Source organism: Petaurus breviceps, unplaced genomic scaffold (assembly GCF_028583685.1).
Source record: "Petaurus breviceps papuanus isolate PSGF00001 unplaced genomic scaffold, PetGlider_PUasm1.0 447, whole genome shotgun sequence".
Classification (NCBI taxonomy): domain Eukaryota; kingdom Metazoa; phylum Chordata; class Mammalia; order Diprotodontia; family Petauridae; genus Petaurus; species Petaurus breviceps.
In genome coordinates this window covers 93,542-112,492 of record NW_027186339.1, presented here as the reverse complement: position 1 = coordinate 112,492, position 18,951 = coordinate 93,542, and the positions used below count along the sequence as shown (strand labels likewise).

The following is an 18,951-nucleotide window of genomic DNA, read 5'->3' as shown; positions in this document are numbered from 1 at the left end:
CCCCATCCATTGTAAAAGTTATCCCTTGCCTCTTCTACATGAAATTATTTACCCCATTCTTTCTCTCCCCACTTCCTCTCATTATATTCTTCTCTCACCTCTAATTTCAACTTTTAAATATCATCCCTTTCCATTCAATTGATCTTGTGCTCTCTATCTATGTATACCTGGGCATGTATATACACACACTCACATATGTATTCATATGCACACATACTCTCCAATATAGGAATATATAATTGTGTATATATATATATATATATATATATATATATATATAAATTTATATTACCTTCAACTATCCTCATACCGAGAAAAGTTTCATAAGTTACAATTATTGTTTTTCCATGTAGGCATGTAAATAGTTCAAATTTGATACATTCCTTATCATTTGTTTTCCCTGTTTACCTTCTCATGTTTTTCTTGCTTCTTGTATTTTAATGTCAAATTTTTCTATTCAACTCTGGTTTTTTCATCAAGAATGCTTGAAAGTCCTCTATTTCATTGAATGACAATATTTTGCCCCGAAACATTTTATTCACTTTTGCTGGGTAGGTGATTCTCGGTTTTAATCCTAGCTCTTTTGACCTCAGGAATATCATATTCCAAACCTTTAAATCCCTTAATGTAGAAGCTGCTATATCTTCTGTTATTCGGATTTAGTTTCCACAATATTTGAATTATTTCTCTTGGCTGCTTTTAATATTTTCTCCTTGAACTTGAAACTCCAGAACCTGGCTATAATGTGCTTAGGAGTTTTCTTTTTGGGATCTTTTTCAAGAGGTAATTGGTGAATTCTTTCAATTTCTATTTTGACCTCTGGTTCTAAAATATCAGGGCAACTTTCCTTGAGAATTTCTTGAAGGATGATTTCTACGTTCTTTTTTTGATGATGGCTTTAAGGTAGGTTAATAGTTTCCAGGTCAGTGTTTTTTTTTAATGAGATATCTAATATTGACTTCTATTTTTTTTTCATTTGTTCGGATCTGTTTAATAGTATGAAGTCACTAGCATCCATTTGTTCCAGTATAATTCTGAAGGAATAAATCTCTTCAGTCTGCTATTGAAATTATTTTTCCATCTGGGAAATTTGGCTTTTTAGGCATTCTTCTCCTCTTTGGCTTTTTGGTCCTCTTCTGTCCTTTGAGTTAGTCTATTTTTAAGTTTTTATTTTCTTCAGTCAGTTTGTTGACTCTCTTTTCATGATTTTCTTGCATCATTCTCATTTCTCTTCCCAATTTTTCCTCCACTTCTCTTACTTGATTTTAAAATCCTTCTTGTGCTCCTCCATTACCTTTAACCAGTTCATATTTTTCTTGGAAGCTTTTGGTGCATGAGTTCCTACTTTGTTGTCTTGCCCCTATTCCTTGCCCTGATTCTTTTAGTCCCCCCCAAAGGAATCTAAAGTTGGATTGCTGTGCTTGTTTTGCTTCCTTTGCTTGCTCATGTTGCCGCTCAATTACTTGACCATTGAGCTCTTTGCCACATTACAACTCTGCTTCCAGAGAGGAGAATTTGTCCCAAATTGCTGGGGTTTTTGTAGCTGCCAGAGCTGTCAGGAAGGCGCCATCTCTGCAGCCTTCAAAGACTCTGGCTCACTGGTTACACACCTCAGGACCACCAGTCAAGACCATGATCCAGATCCAGGCAGGTTAAAGCAACAGCAATTACCCTCTGAATGTTTGCATGTCCTCCACCTGCGATCTGCAGGCCAGGAACTCTGAAGTAGCTATATGGATGTGGCTGCAGGGCCACTGCATCTCTGCCACTTCTAGCTCTGGGGGCAGGGGACAGACCCACTCCTCCATTTCCCCCTGCCTCCAATTCCAACAGAGTTCTACACTGACCTCTCACTTTTTCGTTGGTATTTCTGGGTTGATAATTTTGGAAACTGCCACTGCTGCTGGTGATCTGCTCTCCCAAAATCCCCTGCTGCTGCTGGTTGGGGCTGCCCTGGGGATAAAATCTCAGGCTAAAGCAGGGAAGGGCTTGGCTCCCAGCTTACTGTGATGAACCCTTCCTGTTTGCCTGCTGGTCTGCCTTTAGTGGGAGATTTGTTTCTCTCTGTCATTTTGTGGGTTCTATACCTCTAAAATTTGTTTAGAGTCATATTTTGTATGTATTTGATGTGGTTATGGGGGGATCTCACAGAGATTTCGTCCTTCTATGCCACCATCTTGGTTCCACCACCCTAGAAACACATTTGAAACAGGGGGACACACACAGGGTAAAAGTAAAAAGCTGTAGTAGAATATATTATGCTTGAGCTAAAGTATAAAAAGCAGGTGTATCAATTCTCTCTCTCTTTCTCTCTCTCTCTCTCTCTCTCTCTCTCTCTCTCCTCCACCTTTCATTGAAGAAATAATTGCAAGGTGTATTATTTTCCTCTAACAATGGATTTAGATATATCTTTCAAATATTGGCATGTATCTTTATTTCTGTCATATATAAGTATAGCTGAGGATAAGAGAGAGATCTCAGTAAATTACCCCATTTAATTCATATGAAGCAAACTTCTCAATTGAAAGAGTTGGCAGGAAGAGGAGCAAGGGAAAGGTTAAGGTATTGAAAATTTTGGAAAGTCATTGTAGTGAGTGACTTTGTAAATCAAGTGGGGTGTGTGTAAAAAGGGAAGAGAATGTAGTCAAAATTTCATTGCTCCAGTGAAGATGCTGTTGAGATTACATAATGTAAAATGGTAATGTGTCCAATCAACATGACTTTATGATTTTGTCTAACTTCTTTCATCAGTGTGGGAAGAAGAATGAAGGCAGGTGTTAGTGGGAATAACATAGAACTGGCATATCAAGGTAATATCATTGATAGGGAACAAGGGACTAAAGAGATCTGTATATACTTGGACTGGTTCATGTTGCCATCAAAATGGGGAAGAATGAAAGGATAATTCATATAGAGATAATGACCTTCAAATGAAATTAGGCTGGAGGAATTTTAGACCATAATAAAGATGAAGAACAGGATTCACAGTTTTAGGGCAGGAGATGTAAAATCACATTAGATTGTCACCCAATAATTGAATTTCTAAGTATATGAACATAGAAAAGAACGTTTTGAGGAAAGAAAAGGTGTATGGTGTGGCTCTTTGTGTGTAGCTGAGATTAGATGGAGGAATAGGTCACTGGAAATGAATGATTATCAATATGTTTGCTGATGTCACCTAGCATAGCAATTGAGTAGAAAAGAGAGACTGAATCAGGCACTGAACTCACTGGAGATCATATTAGAATCTTGATTGGAGATAAATATTAATTGAATGAACTTTAAAGGAACTTTCAAACTTTCCACATCAAGAAAGTTGACTGAGTAATGCAAGGAGAGGCAGAGTCTGGAAGTGGCAATGGGGAAAAAAAGACCATTCCACTTGCCCCACTTCAGCTAAAGAAAACAAGGAAAAAGAAAAAGATCCCATATGTTTCTAAGTACTTACAGAAGCTTTTAAAATCCTATAAAGTTATTGATCATAGGAGAACTATAAACAATTAGTAAATTGTTGAGGGCATACTTTTGTGTATAAATGCATTGGAATATAAGCATTGGAGTCAGAGACAGCTGGAAAGATTTGTATGAACTAATAGAAAATGAAGTGAACAGACACAGGAGGAAAATTTATGCAAAAACAACATTGTAAATAAAAATGACTGTGAAAGTCATAAGACCTCTAAAAATTATCACTGGCCAACAGTTGTTGCAGAGGATGAAGATAACATTTTGGAAAGTAATACATTTTGGACTGTGTCATGGCTGCAAGAACTTCAAAAACTCCACTGGTATATTTAGATGTTTTTGAAAGTTCCCTATATTAACCATCATCAAGTTGGCTTTAAAACTTTCAAATTTAACAATGAATGTTCTTCATTCTCTCTTTAAAACCCATCAAAAATTCAATGTAGAAATAAAGCTCTTTCATATATCTCCCTATATGTAACTAAGCAGTCTTCTCTGAGTTCAGAGAAGTAACTGAGAGTATGCATAGAAAAACTTCAATTGTGTTGCAAAACATTAGGTTTGAATCACATTCTTTCACTGCAGCCAAAAGGAAATATTACAGTTATTAATCACTGAAGTGAAAGTCAAAGTAGATTTTAAGAAGAATCACCTCTATGACTTGTCATTTGTATTGTCAAACCTTCAATAGTTTAAGGAAGAGTGGAAATCTGTATTGGTAAACTCTTTTATTGTTTTTACTGAGTAGGTAATCTCATTAGTTGCCCTTCCTTTCCTCTCTCCAACAATTAAAAATCACTCTCATCATTGCAGTTCCAGAATCTGCACCTTCCACACCATTGCTTACTATTCCTTTTATTGAAAAAAGTAGTCTTTGGGAAAAGAAAACTCATAATAATGTTGAGAGACAACATACTACATGAGGATGAAACACAGTTAAAGTATTGTAGTGCTTACAACAATGAACTAGTACTAAAAACATATGGCTTATACTTCAATTTCCCTCATTAGTTGTATTTGAGACTGGGGAAGCTGTTTCATCCCATGCTCAGGGATTTTCTCTGGATAATGGGAAATAAGGCCTGTAAAACCTATAGGATTCCTTCATATTGTTGAAGTTAGGTGACACAAACAATTTCCTTGATAATAAAGGTTGTGTTGGTGATTCATTTTCTAAGAGGACCATGGCATCAAGTAAATGATGACGTGACTTACAGCTGAATTTGATTTGAGTGAGGGAGTGTGCAGTGCTCAAGGACTCACACTCTCCCATGTTTAAGTTTTCAAAATTGTACTGATAATGTCATTGGTATAGGAATTTCCAGTCAAGATACAATTTCTACCAATGCAAGTTTATTGCCTTCTCTGAAATATATAGCCTCTGAGAGTTGCTTAGAGTACAGAGAGCTAAAGGACTTGGCCAGAGTCACAGAGCCTCTATGTGGAAGAGACAAATTTTTTTACCTTGAGCTTCCTGATTCCAAGATATACTCCCTAACTATTTCATCATGCTATACCTCTCAAGGGACTGATGAAGCTTCAGAAAGTGTAAGGGTCATAGTACCAACCTGAGGATACTTATAGAGGTCAAGAAGGGTCCCCATCTGGAGAGACAGAGCTGATGTGGCTCCTCCAATGACAGTCACACACTTGTCCTGCTCCCAGCAGCTGTAGTTAGGGATGAACTGACCCTGCCCAGACAGCCACCTCAGGGAGCTCTCCAATGTCCTCTCATCACTGTGGTAGGTGTTGTAGAGGTGGAATCCCAAGGTAATGTTGGGTAGCAGGTTAGAGTCCTTGTTGATTTCCTCTATGGCAAACATTAATGTCAGGGCTTGTTGGTAATTTTTGTATAGCCACCTAAAGGGGAGAGAGTCAGAAACCATTTCAAAGTTTGTAAAAATAATTTACTTAGAGAAAGGTAATATTCCAGCCATATGAGGGACAAACCTATGGACCCAACCTTATTTTAAGTGTATTAATAACCTCCTGTGGTTCTATACGGCTTCCTTCTTGTGATGGCTATATTGAGGCCTATTTGAGTTCCTAGAATGGCTCTGTCTGCTTGAGTCACTCACTCATAAACTAATTCATTCATTCATTTAACAAAGATATAAAGAAAAACTTCCATTTCAAAATTAGAGTTTGAGCTTTTGAAAACAGACCAGAAGTTGCCTAATGTAACATTTAATCTCAGAAGCACAAGCACTGTCCACCATAGTATTTCCCATAAGGAAATAGTAGCTTCTTTTAAGACAGGGGTAGGGAACCTGGAGCCTCAAAGTCACTTCATATAACAAATCAAGTTAATAAAAAGACATGTTCTGTAAACTTGGACCCAGACAAAAGTCTGCACTGAGGAACCTAGAAGGAAGACATAGGTTCCAAGTTCTGCCCTAAAAGATAAATGAAGAAGTCCAGGGAAATTTAAAAAAATTAATAACATACTTAATCATTTTGCAAGAGAAAGAGCAGAGTAAGTGCTCAAAGTCCTGTTTCCTTCTGTAGTCTGGGTTTGAATATCAGCTCACTCACAGTCCCCCCTGACCTTCACAAAACTTTAGTCAGAATTAGTCTGGAACCTTGGCCCACACCCAGGTATAAGCTCCTATGGCCCCTGCTCCGAAAGACTGATTCTGCTTGTCCCAGATAATAACCCTATATAGCTCTTGTCATTCTTTCCCTCCTCAGAAACTTTACTCTATCCAAGACTCCACATGACTGAAGTGTGTCCCTTCTCCTTTTGTACCCTGTACCTTTGTGAGCATCTCCCTGATTCCTGCCAAAAAATCTCCCCTCCTATAGTTTCTCCACTTCTGCGTCCTTTTGGTTCTATCCAGTACTGCTCAACCCTCCAGAAATGCCAGCTCTTGCAGAGCTCTCTTCTTAGAAGCATGTGAGACTAACAACTCAGTATCTGCACCAGTTTTCCAAGTTTTCTGATTTAGAGAATATAGAGAACAAGGAATGAATTGGGAAGCTGCTGCCTCAGTGCCACTGACCCCTGGCTATTCCTTGACATGATCACTGTGTCTAGGGGTCTCATTCAAAGCTGCATTGCTATCCCCCAGCCACACAAGACAGAGAGATGAGGGAGATTTCTGTCTTTCCTGGGTGCAATTCTAGTTCCTACCTCTGTGTTAGGAAAGTACCTGACAAGAGGATGTTCCCATAATGTATCCAAATAACCCCTATCTCCAGAATGTTAGGATAAAATAGAGTTTGATAAGTTCACAAACCAGTAAGCTAATGCAGTAGGGAATATGGGACCTGTGATTGGTTCAGAGAAAGTACGAATACGGAGCAGGAGGAGGCACTTTCTCAATAAAGGAAAACTCCATGAAGTTTTCCCTGGAAGGATTGGGGGTATTCATAGGTGAAAATGAGGAAGCCCAGGAGAGGGAAATGAGTGGACAAGGGCACAGAAGCATGCCTGAAGAATAGGAAGCACTCCAAATATGTACCCAGAGGATCTGCTAGAAAGTGGAGTCTAAGCACTTTAAGGTCAAGATCTGGAGGGCTCACTTGGCCCTATCTTCTCTCCTTACATTTTCCCTTTTATGGTAGGAATTTAAAAAAAAGAAAAGAGAGGGACGGAGAGAAGAGACAGAGAGAGACAGACACAGAGAGAGGCAGAGACAGAGAGATTACTATAAAGAATTTAATCACCCAGCCCCAAACTCAAAGCCAAGTAGATCTCATATTTATGTCAATATGCTCCAAAAAGTTTAGAATCCAGAAATATTTCTCCAGCAATTCTCATTGTGAAGATAATTCAGACCTGTATTCCAGAACATAAAAAAATAAAAGGGAATCTTCAGGCTTCTTATTCACTCTATCATCAACAACCAAACTGACTTTCCCTGTATTAACTGCCTATTTTCTGAGAATTTGAAATCCTTTGCCCATTCTTTCTTCATACAGACTTGCTACAAATAGAATAAAGGAGGAAAGAACCCAGTTCTCCTGTGCATGTCCTCAAAAACTGACCTGTAGCGGCAAGCACCCCAGCGTCCCTATGTCAGCTGCCAACACAGGTTCTTAGATCTGCTTTGTTAAGGGAAAGCAACTCAAAATGGGTTAACAAGCTTACTTTAATCAGTCAAATATGTATCGTTTACCTAGTTCAGGGGAAAAAGGTCAGCACCCTGAACTTCAGAATACACAGACAGAATTATCAAGACAGAGAAACAGATGAAGCAGACAGTTTCCAAACTGCCCAGCCATTACACCCATACCAAATCAACATCTGGGTTTCAACATCTGGGTTTTTCAAAGCCGGGGACTCTCAACAATGGCTTCCCAGAGTTTCATCTGATCAAATAACATAACTCTTCTCAAAGTGAGCCCCAAAACAAAGCTACACATCAGGGCTTATATAGCTTTCTCCTGGCTCAGAGAATGTGACAACTTTATTGACTCACTGGCCAATCAAGAAGTATCTACTGAAAAACAAGCCTCCCACCCAGGTGCACTTTAGCCTAGGGACAGGGAAGATCTTTAAAATTTAACTTCCCATTACATGACCTCAAGCAAATGTCTGCCAAAGGCTACATAGAAACCAAAAAGATTTCTTTTTCCCAGTGCTACACACAAGGTGAGAGCATGGTTTTCTGCCTCTTGACAACTATCATCCACACAGCCTAGCTGGTGAACGATCACAGAATAGAAAAGAATTGGGAATATATTAAAACATATAAGAAATAGAAGCACATAAAAATATTTCCTAACTTAAGGCAATGGAGATGAATATGTGGAGGAGAGAAAAGAAAGGCACAAATGCAATTTAAAATTCAGAAAGAACTCAAAAGCAATCTAGAAGCCCTGACACAGAGACATAGAGAGGATGTCACAATTGTCATCTTCCAAGTCCCATTCTTTGTCTCCCAAAACCATGGCCGCAAATCTCTTGTCAGGGTTATGCCTCACAGGCATCTCACAGTGAAACTGGATAGGGATGTCACTGGAAGGAGTGTATGTATATGTGTGTGTGTGTGTGTGTTTGGGTATAAATCCTATTCCTATAGTAAAGATATTCATTGCTTGTATTTGAGGTTTCATTGCTAGATACTGGGTCCTTGTATTTATTGGAGGAGTTCACAACATGAGCAGAGGCAAGACAACACTCCAGAGATCTTCACTGCCTCAAGGTCAGTGAGAGAAGAGACAGATACACAAACAGATGTAAATACACACATACAGAATAAGACAGGAAAATACAGAAGAGAGACAGAGAGACAGGCAAAAACAATCCTTTCACTCTAATGCTCTAAAAGAAAATTACATGGGGGGTAGCTAGGTGGTACAGTGAACAGAACACCGGCTGTGGAGTCGGGAGGACATGAGTTCAAATCTGATCTCAGACACTTAATACAAAAATTGCCCTGTGAACTTGGACAAGTCACTTAACCCCAATTGCCCTCCAAAAAAGAGCAAAAAACAAACAAACAAAAATATTAGATGGATGCAAACTGACTATCAGGGAAGAGTGTGTAGAAGAGACCCCAGAATCAGCAGGCAAGGTCCCATCTGCCTGTCCCTTCAGTAAAGTCCCCTGCAATCATCAACCTGCTCAGAAGCATAGGTAGCTAGGCACTTACTTAAAATCCCGACAGTCCTCGTCAGGTTTACTTCTAAAGAGTCCTACTCCTATGATACTGCTCACTTCAACTGAATACATGGGGATAAAAGTCCCAATCATGAGATCCCCATTTCTCACAAGACTGGGGCTAATTTTGGGGAAGCAGAATGGCTCCTCTGCCCTGTTTTCAGAAGTTGGAAGCTGCAGCAGTAGTGACAGGAGCAGGACAGAAAGCAACAGAGAAACCTTTCTTGGTACCAGATGCCACATAACCCTGAGCATGAGAAAAAGTCCCAAGCCTGGTGGGAGCCAAGGGGCTGCCAGACCTGGAACAAAACCAAACATTCTAAGCTTGCTCTGCTGAGAAAACTTCTGGAGCTGCAAAGTCCTATTCTGGGTCAGACGGGCAGGACATGTCCTCCCCCCACAGCTGAGGAAACACAAAGGGACAGTAGTTGTTCCGATGTCAAATAAAAGGACAGTGATGTAAGACCAAGGGGTGATTTATTATAAGGTTTCCCTGGCCCCTCAACTGCTTTCTATCAGTGAGCTTGTGGTGAGTCCCTGACTATGTCCTCCACAAAGACATGCAGGTCCATGAGGACTTCTGGGGACCATTCTTGCCTCAGGCATCCCACCTGTGTCCCTGCATCCAAAACAAAAAGATAAGTGGGAAAATATGTTTTGGATTCTCTGTCCCTGTTGTCAACAGAGACTACTGGACAGGCGCCCTCATGGAATAGCATGTTTGTCCCTGTGTGACCCAGGGCTCTGCAGATTCCTGGAGCTGGAAAGTGTTGCATCAGGGAGAGTTTGATGTGAAGAAATAAGATTAAAACTTTCAGAGAGAGAGCAGCTGGGCTGAGAGTCTACAGGACGCATGGCTGTGATGTCCAGTGACTTCTGAGACAGGATCCATCTTGTCCTCAGATGAACTCACCAGTCCTGACTCCCTTAATGCACAATACTGTAGAATCAGAGAGACTCAAGGAACAAGAATGGAGAATCAGAAATTCCAAATGGTGCCTGAAAAAATCGTCATCTATAGTTCACAGCTTTATTGACTTTATTATCATGATATCTTGTGATACTGGCATGATCTGGAAATGCATAGTTTTCTCTAGAGTCTTATGATCATGGGATTTAGAACTAGAAAGAACTGAAAAAATCAAGTTAATCCAACAAGTGCTTTTTTAGAGATAAGAAATCTAAAGTAAAACAGCTTACTTAAAACAATTTTATTAATAAGTAGCTCAATCCACTAGCTTGCATTTACATAATGCTTTAAGGATTATAATGCCTTTTATATATATTCTCAAATCTCATTCTCACCACCACCCTGTGAGATAGGTAGTATTATTATCAACATTTTACTAATGAGGAAACAGGCTAGAGAAAAGACCAGGGCTTTGACTAGCATCTCATAGTCCATATGTAGCTGAAGAAAGATTCAGATGCAGGTCTGGCTGATTCCATCTATATCCCCTTCTGTATTGTGGAGAGGCAGTGTTCCAAACTGAGAGCAATGTCAGTGAAAAGTTATTGTTAGCATCCAAACAAGGGAAATCAATAAAAAGAGTGTCTTGGACAGAGGTATAATGACTTAGGTGACTTTGAAAGTTTGGTGAGCCAGGGCCAGCGTAGTGAAAACTAAACTTTTGGGCCAAGAAGGCCAGCAAAAGGAAGCATGCTCTCCCTGATCGTTGGAACTCTAGAAAGCTCAGGATTATGAATGTGAAAAAAATCAACAAGACACGTGGATACACAGACACACATAGGCATACAGAAAACTGTTTTTATTGTTCAATCATGTCCAATTCTTTCTGAACCTATTTGGGGTTTTCTTGGAAACAGTATTAGAGTGGTTTTCCTTTTCCTCATTTTATAACTCATTTTAGAGATGAGGAAACTGTGGTGAACAGAGCTATGTGCCTTTGCCAGTGTCACAGAGCTAGCACGTAAGTCTCAGGTGGGAATCGACCTCATGAAGACTAATCTTCCTAGCTTCAGGCTTAGCACTCTAACCACTGGACCAATTAGGATTTATGCCTAGTTAGCAAAGTTTCATAACTTTCTTGAACAAGAGTAAGCTATATATCAGTTCTAATTGGGAGAATAATACAAACTTGAGGTATATATGGTATGATCATTTATAGTGCAAATTATTCAAGAGGAGTAGATGAAGTAGAAATAAATTTTTCATCAAAGTGTCAATATTTAGAAGGGAGGAGAATCTAATTAGTATGTGAGATGACTTGGAGAAATACTGAGGTCACAGTGGGGTAAAAGATCAGGTGTAGGTATAATATGAAATAAGAACAAATGGAATATGAAAAGGTTACAAAATGACAGAAAAAGAAAATGACAAGTGCTGGAGAAAATGGAGATAATATATACACTAATGCACTATTGGTGGAGGAGTAAACTGAATTAACTATTATGGAGAACAATTCCAGCCTATACCCACAGGTATATAGGGCTATAAAACTTTACACACTCTTTTGCTCATGAATATTGTTGTTGTGTATGCACTACAAATAGATTAAATAAAAAGCAAAAGGACTCATGTCCAAAAATATTTCTAGCAAATCATTTTGTGATGGCAAAAAAATGGACACTGAGGGGTTATCTCTCTGTTGGGGAATAGCCTATAAAACCCATGCAATATTCATGGCACCAACAGAGACTATGAATATGTTGGAATAAATCTGAATCACAAAATACGACAGATTATCCCTATAGAAAACAGAAGCAAAACATTTATTCACAAACCAGAAAGCCAAGTCCAAACACCAAAAGTCAAATTCATCACAGCAACAAAGAAGTTAATGCACTATAGCACAGCAAGGAGCAACGCCATCCTTTGGCCTTACCACAAACAAACATTCACAAGCTTAGTTGTCCCCTTGCCTGTATCTTCTCTCCTCCCTCCATCTAACTTCTCTGACTCCCTGCTTCTTCTGGACTCTGCTACACCCATTCAGTAAACTCCACTTACCACAGGTTACATGTGATTAAATTTGGCCTATTAGGGTGTAGGGAAGGTCAAATTACCATTACCATTACATCACAAAAGAAGTTATTATGTATGAATATGAAGGAATAATATTGTGCTGTAAAAATGATAAATGGGTTGTTTCAGAAAAAAACATGGAAAGGCATTTATGAACTGATGCAATCTGAAGTGAAAACCAGGAGAATAAAGTGCATAGGAGAAACAATATTGCAAAGATTATCAACAGCAAATCACTAAATAACTCTGATAAATGCAGTAATTCAGAACAATTCCAAAAGATTTATCATACAAAAAGACTGTCTACCTCCAGATAGAGAATAGATAGTCTCAATGATGATTAAAGCACAATTTTTATTTTTTATTTTTGGGGAATATATCAAATGTGAAAATATATATTTTAATGACTTAATCAGTATAACGGGTGTATCCCTGGCCTTCTCAATGGATGGAGAGGAAAGAATAGAATTTGGAACTAAAAATAAAATGATATTTAAAAACATAAAAATTAATTTGCTTGTACCAAAAAAGGATTACATTCATGTAAAGGAATTGCTGTCCATGAATCTGAGTGGAACATCTGCAGGTGGCTGCAAGATTAAGGGTGAAATCTGGTTTTTTTTGGGTAAAGAGTAGTTTATCTTTATCTCTTCTCATTATATTCCTCTCTCACCTCTTAATTTTATATATTAGATATTATCTCTTCCTATTCAACTAATTCTATGCCCTCTGCCTCTATATATGTACACATATTCAGCAATGCACATATGTATTTATGTGCACATTTACATTTCTATATAAACATATATATATATATATATATGTATATATATGTACACACACATATATTCCCTTCAACTATCCTCATACTGAGAAAAGTCTCATCATGAGTTACAATTATCATTTTACCATGTAGGAATGTAAATAGTTCTATTTTAATAAGTTACTTATGATTTCTTTTCCCTGTTTACCTACTCATGCTTCTCTTGCTTCTTGTATGTGAATGTCAAATTTTCTATTCAACTATGTTTTTTTCATTAAGAATGCTTGAAAGTCCTCTATTTCATTGAATGACTGTATTTTCCCTGAAACATTATACTTGGGTTTGCTGGATAGGTGATTCTTGGTTTTAATCCTCGTTCCCTTGACCTCTGGAATATCATATTGCAAGCCCTTCAATTCCTCAGTGAAGGAGCTGCTAGATTTTGTGTTATGCTGATTCTGTTTCCACAATACTCAAATTGTTTTTCCCTGGATGCTTATAATATTTTCTTGTTGACCTGGGATCTCTGGGATTTGGCTATCATATTCCTAGGCATTTTCTTTTTGGTACCTTTTTTCAGGAGGTGAACAGTGAATCCTTTCAATTTCTATTTTGCCCTCTGTTTCTAACATATCAGGGCAATTTTCCTTGAGAATTTCTTGAAGGACGATTTCTAGGTTCTCTTTTTGATCATGGCTTTCAAGTAGCCCAATAATTTTAAAATTATCTCTCCTGGATCTATTTTCCAGCTCAGCAGTTTTTCCAATGAGATATTTCACATTGCCTTCTATTTTTCATTTGTTTGGATCTGTTCAATAGTATCTTCATGTCTCAAAAAGTCATTAGCTTCCATTTCCTCTAATCTAATTTTGACGGAATCATTCTCTCCAGTGGATTTTTGAAATTCCTTTTCCATCTGACAAATTTGGCTTTTTAAGGCATTCTTCTCCTCATTGGATTTTTGGGCCTCTTTGACATTTGAGTTAGTCTATTTTTAAGGTGTTATTTTCTTCAGTCTGTTTATTGAATAGCTTTTTGTGACTTTTTTCCATTGTTCCCATTTATCTTCCAAACTTTTCCTCCACTTCTCTTATTTGATTATCAAAATCCTCCATAGCCTGTAACCAACTCACATTTTTCTTGAAAGCTTTTGATGCAGCAGTTTTGTCTTTGTTGACTTCTTCTGTTCTATATTTTGATCTTTGTTTTCCCCCAAAAAGGATTCTATGGTCTGATTGTGCTTCCTCTGCTTGCTCATTTTGCCAGCCAGTTACTTGACATTTGAGGTCTTTGCCATGGTAGAACTCTGCTTCCAGAGAGGAGAGCTTTATGCCAAATCACTGGGGTTTTTGCAAAAGTTGCTAAAGGCCTGAGGAGGGTTCCCTCTCTTAAGCCACCAGAACCTCTGGCACACTGGTGTTTCTCACCCCAGGACCACTACCCAAGGTAGCAACCCAGATCCAAGTAGGTCAAAGGAATAGTGATTACACTCTGAATGGTCACTAGGTCCCCCTAAGATCTGTAGGCCAGGAATTCTGGAGGGAGGCACATGGCAGCAGCTACAGCTGCTGAACTTCCTCCACGTCTTACCCCAGGGGTAGGGGGCACACTCTACTCTTTTGTCACTTGGTTCCACCAGAGTTCCCCACTGACTTTTAACTTTCTCTTTAGTGTTTATGAGTTGAGAAGTCTGGCAACTGCCACAGCCACCAGTGATTAACTCTCCTGAAATATGGTCCAGCTGGTCTGGGCTGCTGGACAGGGCCACCCCAGGCTCAGTTGCAGCTCATGTGGAACTGTGTTTGGCTCCCAGCCTGGTGCAATAGATCATTCCCATCAGCTTTCCTGGCAGCCTTCAGCAGGAGACTTGTTTCTTTCTGTCATATTGTGGGTTATGTACCTCTAAAAATTTTTAGAGTTATATTTTACAGGTATTGGAAGTGGCTGTGGCAGGAGCTCATGGAATTTTCTGCTTTTACTTTATCATCTTGGCTCCACCCACCCGCCTTTTTTATCTTTTCATGTTTTCCTCGAGTCTTGTATTTGGAAGCCAAATTTTTTATTCAGTTCTGGTCTTTTAGTTAGAAATGCTTGAAGGTACTCTATCTTGTTAAATATCATTTTTTCTCCTGGAAAGATTATATTCAATTTTGCTGGTATGTTTTCGTGATTTCAATCCTAACTCCTTCGCTTTTCAGTATATCATATCCCATCTCCTCCATTTTTTAAGGTAGAAGACACCAAATCCTGACTGAAAATTCACAATATTTGAATTCTTTCTTTTATTATTAACTGTTTTATTAATTCTAATTTACATCATTTATTTTTGCAAGATTTTGAGTTATAGATTTTCCCCTACCCACCACCCAAAAATAGTGATCCCACTAGATATCCCCTACTCCAATCTGCTCTCTCCCATTTCATCTCCCATACCCCTCCAACTTTCCAGTAGGGCAGGTTGGATCTCTATAACCCAGTACCTGCATACGTTATTTCCCAGTTGCATTAAAATAATACTAATGATTATATATATATATATATATACATCTTTAAACATTTGATTTTAAAACTTTACATTCCCTTCCCAGATTCATAAACTTCCTCCCTTGTCACCCACCCATACTGGGAGATAAGCAATTTAGTATAGGTTTCACATGTGTAGCTATGGAAAACATTTCCATAGTCGATATATTGTAAAAGACTGACTATATTTCCCTCCCTACTATCCCACATCCTACTTGTTCTATTTTCTACTTTGATACTGTACCTTTTAAAAAGTGGATACTTATCCCCAAAACTTGGGTCTTTGGGTTTATCAAACAGTAGATTACTGTAGTCATTGACTGCTGGGACCCATGTACCCAAACTTTTCTATTGATCCACTACTCTATTCCTCAGCCAGTACCAAGTAGTTTTGAGGACAGCTGCATTATAATACAGATTAAAATCTGGTACAGCTAGTCCACCTTTCCTTGCATTTCTTTTCATTAATTCGCTTAATATTGTAGACCCTTTGCTCTTCCAAATGAATGTTGTTACTATTTTTTATAGCTTTATAAAATATTTTTTGGTAAATTGAGTGATATGGCACTAAATATGTAATTTAATTTGGGTAAAATTTTCATTTTTATTATATTAGCTCGACCCAGCCACCAGGAATTGATGTTTTTTTTTTTCCAATTTGTTAGATCTGACTTTATTTGTTTGAAGTGTTTTGTAGTTGTGTTCATATGGGTCTTAGATTTGTTTGGCAGGCAGATTCACGAATATTTTATAATATCTACAGTAACTTTAAATGGGATTTCTCTTTCTATCTCTTGCTGTTGGATTTCATTAGAAATATACTGGAATGCCAAGGATATATTGATTAGAGAAATACACATCAAACAACTCTGAGGTACCACATCTCACCTGTCAGATTGGCTAAGATGACAAAACAGGAAAATGACAAATGCTGGAGAGGATGTGGCAAATTGGAACACTAATGCATTGCTGGTGGAGTTGTGAACTGATCCAAACATTCTGGAGAGCAATCTGGAATTATGCCCAAAGGGTTATAAATAATTTCATATCATTTGACTCAGCAATACCATTTCGAGGATTGTATCCTGAAGAGACCATAGAAGTGGGAGGAAGACCCATATATACAAAAATATTTATAGAAGCTCTTTTTGTGGTGACAAAGAATTGGAAATTAAAAGGGTGCCCCTCAATTTGGGAATGGCTGAACAAGTTGTGTTATATGCATGTAATGGAATACTACTCTGTTTTAAGAAATGAGGAGCAGATGGACTTCATATTTACCTGGAGAAGCTTATACGAACTGATGCTGAGTGAGAAGGGTAGAAGAACCAGGAGATTTTTGTACACAATTAGAGACATAACGTATGTGTGATGACCAACTTTGATAGACTGGACTGTTCTCAGCAATGCAGGATTATAAGTCAACCCCAAAAGACTTATGACAGATAGAGATGTCTACATTCATAGAAAGAAATGAGTTTGAATCCAGATTGAAGCAAACTACCTGCTCTTTTTCTTTTTCATGGTTGGTTTTCTTTCCTCTTTCCCATTGTTCCTTCCATATGATGCAGTCCTTCTTTATAACCTGACTAATGTCTAATGTGAAAGTATTTGCAGATTGTATACTTGATTGTATGCCATCAAGTGTGTGGGGGGGGAGGGTGTGAGAGAAAATTTGAAACACAAGGAATTGTGGAATTGAATCTTTTAAATTAAAATTAAACAAACTAATTAATAAAGACCAAAAAAAATTTTAAAAAGTGGGTGCTTCCAACTTCCCTCACCCCCAGCCAGCCTTTCCTTCCACCATCCCCCCTCTCATCCCCTTTCCCCCTAATCTCCTATAGGATGAGATACTCTGTTTTGTGTGTGTGTCATTCCCTCCCTTGGCCAAATTCAGTGAGAATAAGGTTGACCCTTTCCTTTTTGCCTTCCCTTTCTTTCCCTCCAGTGTAACCATTTTCCTTTGCCTCTTCTATATGAGATAAATTACCCCATTCTGTTTCTCCCCATCTGCTCTCATTATATTCCTCTCTCACTTCTTAATTTTACCTTTTAAGTATCATTCTTTCCCATTAAACTGGTCCTCTCTGCCATCTATCTATGTATACTTGAACACACACACATATACACACATACACATATGTATTCATAAGCCCATATATCCTCCTATATGGACACATATATGTATGTGTGTGTATACAAATATATAAATTTCTATTCTGTTCAACTACTCTTATACTGAAAAAAGTTTCATAAGTTACAATCATGGTTTTTCCATGTAGGGATGCAAATAGTTCAACTTTGATAAGTTCCTTATGATTTCTTTTCTTTGTTTACTTTCTCATGCTTCTCTTACTTCTTGTATCTGAATATCAAAATTTCTATTTGACTCTTTTTTTTTTCATCAAGAACGCTTGAGAGTCCTCTATTCCACTGCATGATCATATTTTCTCCTGAAATGTGATACTCAGTTTTGCTGGGTAGGTGATTCCTGGCTTTAATCCCAGTTCCTTGGCCCTCTAGAATATCATATTCCAAGCCCTTAGATCCCTAAGTGTAGAAGCTGCCAGATTCTGTGTTATCCTGATTGTTTTTCCACAATATTCAAATTGCTTCTTCTTGTCTCCTTGTAATATTTTCTCCTTGAACTGGTGTAATGTAATGCCAAGGAAAGGCAACTTTCCAAGGTTCAGAATACCAGCATAGGTGCTCTCCATTTTATTCAGTGACCAACCAAGAACAGAGAAGATCAAAACATGACATCATTCAAAATACAGCATTTACTAAATGTGATTAAATAATCTCCAAGGACTACCCCACCCCAGGACCTTCCAATCATTCAATCAATTACAAAGTCTCTGTTCTAAATACTTCTCCACCCCTAGGCTATACCTTAATTAAGTCCACCACAAAGCCCCTCTTCTCAAATGGAGATTAGTTTCCAAACATAAGGTCAAAAGGTCCCCACCCCTGGATCACAATTGAATCTACCCCAGAGTTACATCAAGTTTAAACACAGCACTTAATACCCAAATGGAGGTCTTTTCTTCATCTTGACAGGAGGCAAGTTCTCAGCAATCTTAGTTCCTGGGGAGACAAGGCTTAGCAAGGCCATAAGATACATTGCCAATCCCTTCATGAATTTATCCTCTGTCTGTAGAACAGTCCTAGAACCCCTGAACACATTAGCAAAGCCCTCTCCCAGGATTTCTGTAAACATACAACAAGAAAATCCTTCTTCAGGGCTTCTGAACCAACAGAAAGGCTCCCAGACCCCTGCAACAACAGCACTGTCTTTCACCAGTGGACAGTATTCACTCTGTCTGCAGGACAGTCTCCAGACCCCTGCAACAACAGCACTGTCCTTCACCAGTGGACAGTATTCATTCTGTCTGCAGGACAGTCTCCAGACCCCTGCAACACCAGCACTGTTCTTTACCAGTGGACAGTATTCACTCTCTGTCTGCAGGACAGTCTCAGGGCTTCTTAGTGAACAGCCAGGTTCCAGGACTTCTTCAACAAAAGGACTGTCTTTCACCAGTGGACAAATCTGGCAAAATAACATCAAAACAGACAGCCAAAGTACCAGCAAAACAGCCATGT

General features: G+C 38.5%; 1 protein-coding gene across 1 annotated transcript in view; it reads right to left on the bottom strand.

Moving 5' to 3' along the window:
- The window catches only part of LOC138171574 (vomeronasal type-2 receptor 26-like), a 48,662-nt gene extending 43,359 nt beyond the window's left edge, over window positions 1–5,303 (bottom strand). Inside the window, exon 1 of the mRNA XM_069101101.1 lies at window positions 5,034–5,303. Within this exon, the coding sequence (XP_068957202.1) occupies window positions 5,034–5,288 (255 nt within the window). The 5' untranslated portion in view covers window positions 5,289–5,303. The remainder of the gene's footprint in view (window positions 1–5,033) is intronic.
- Window positions 5,304–18,951: the final 13,648 nt, after the last annotated feature.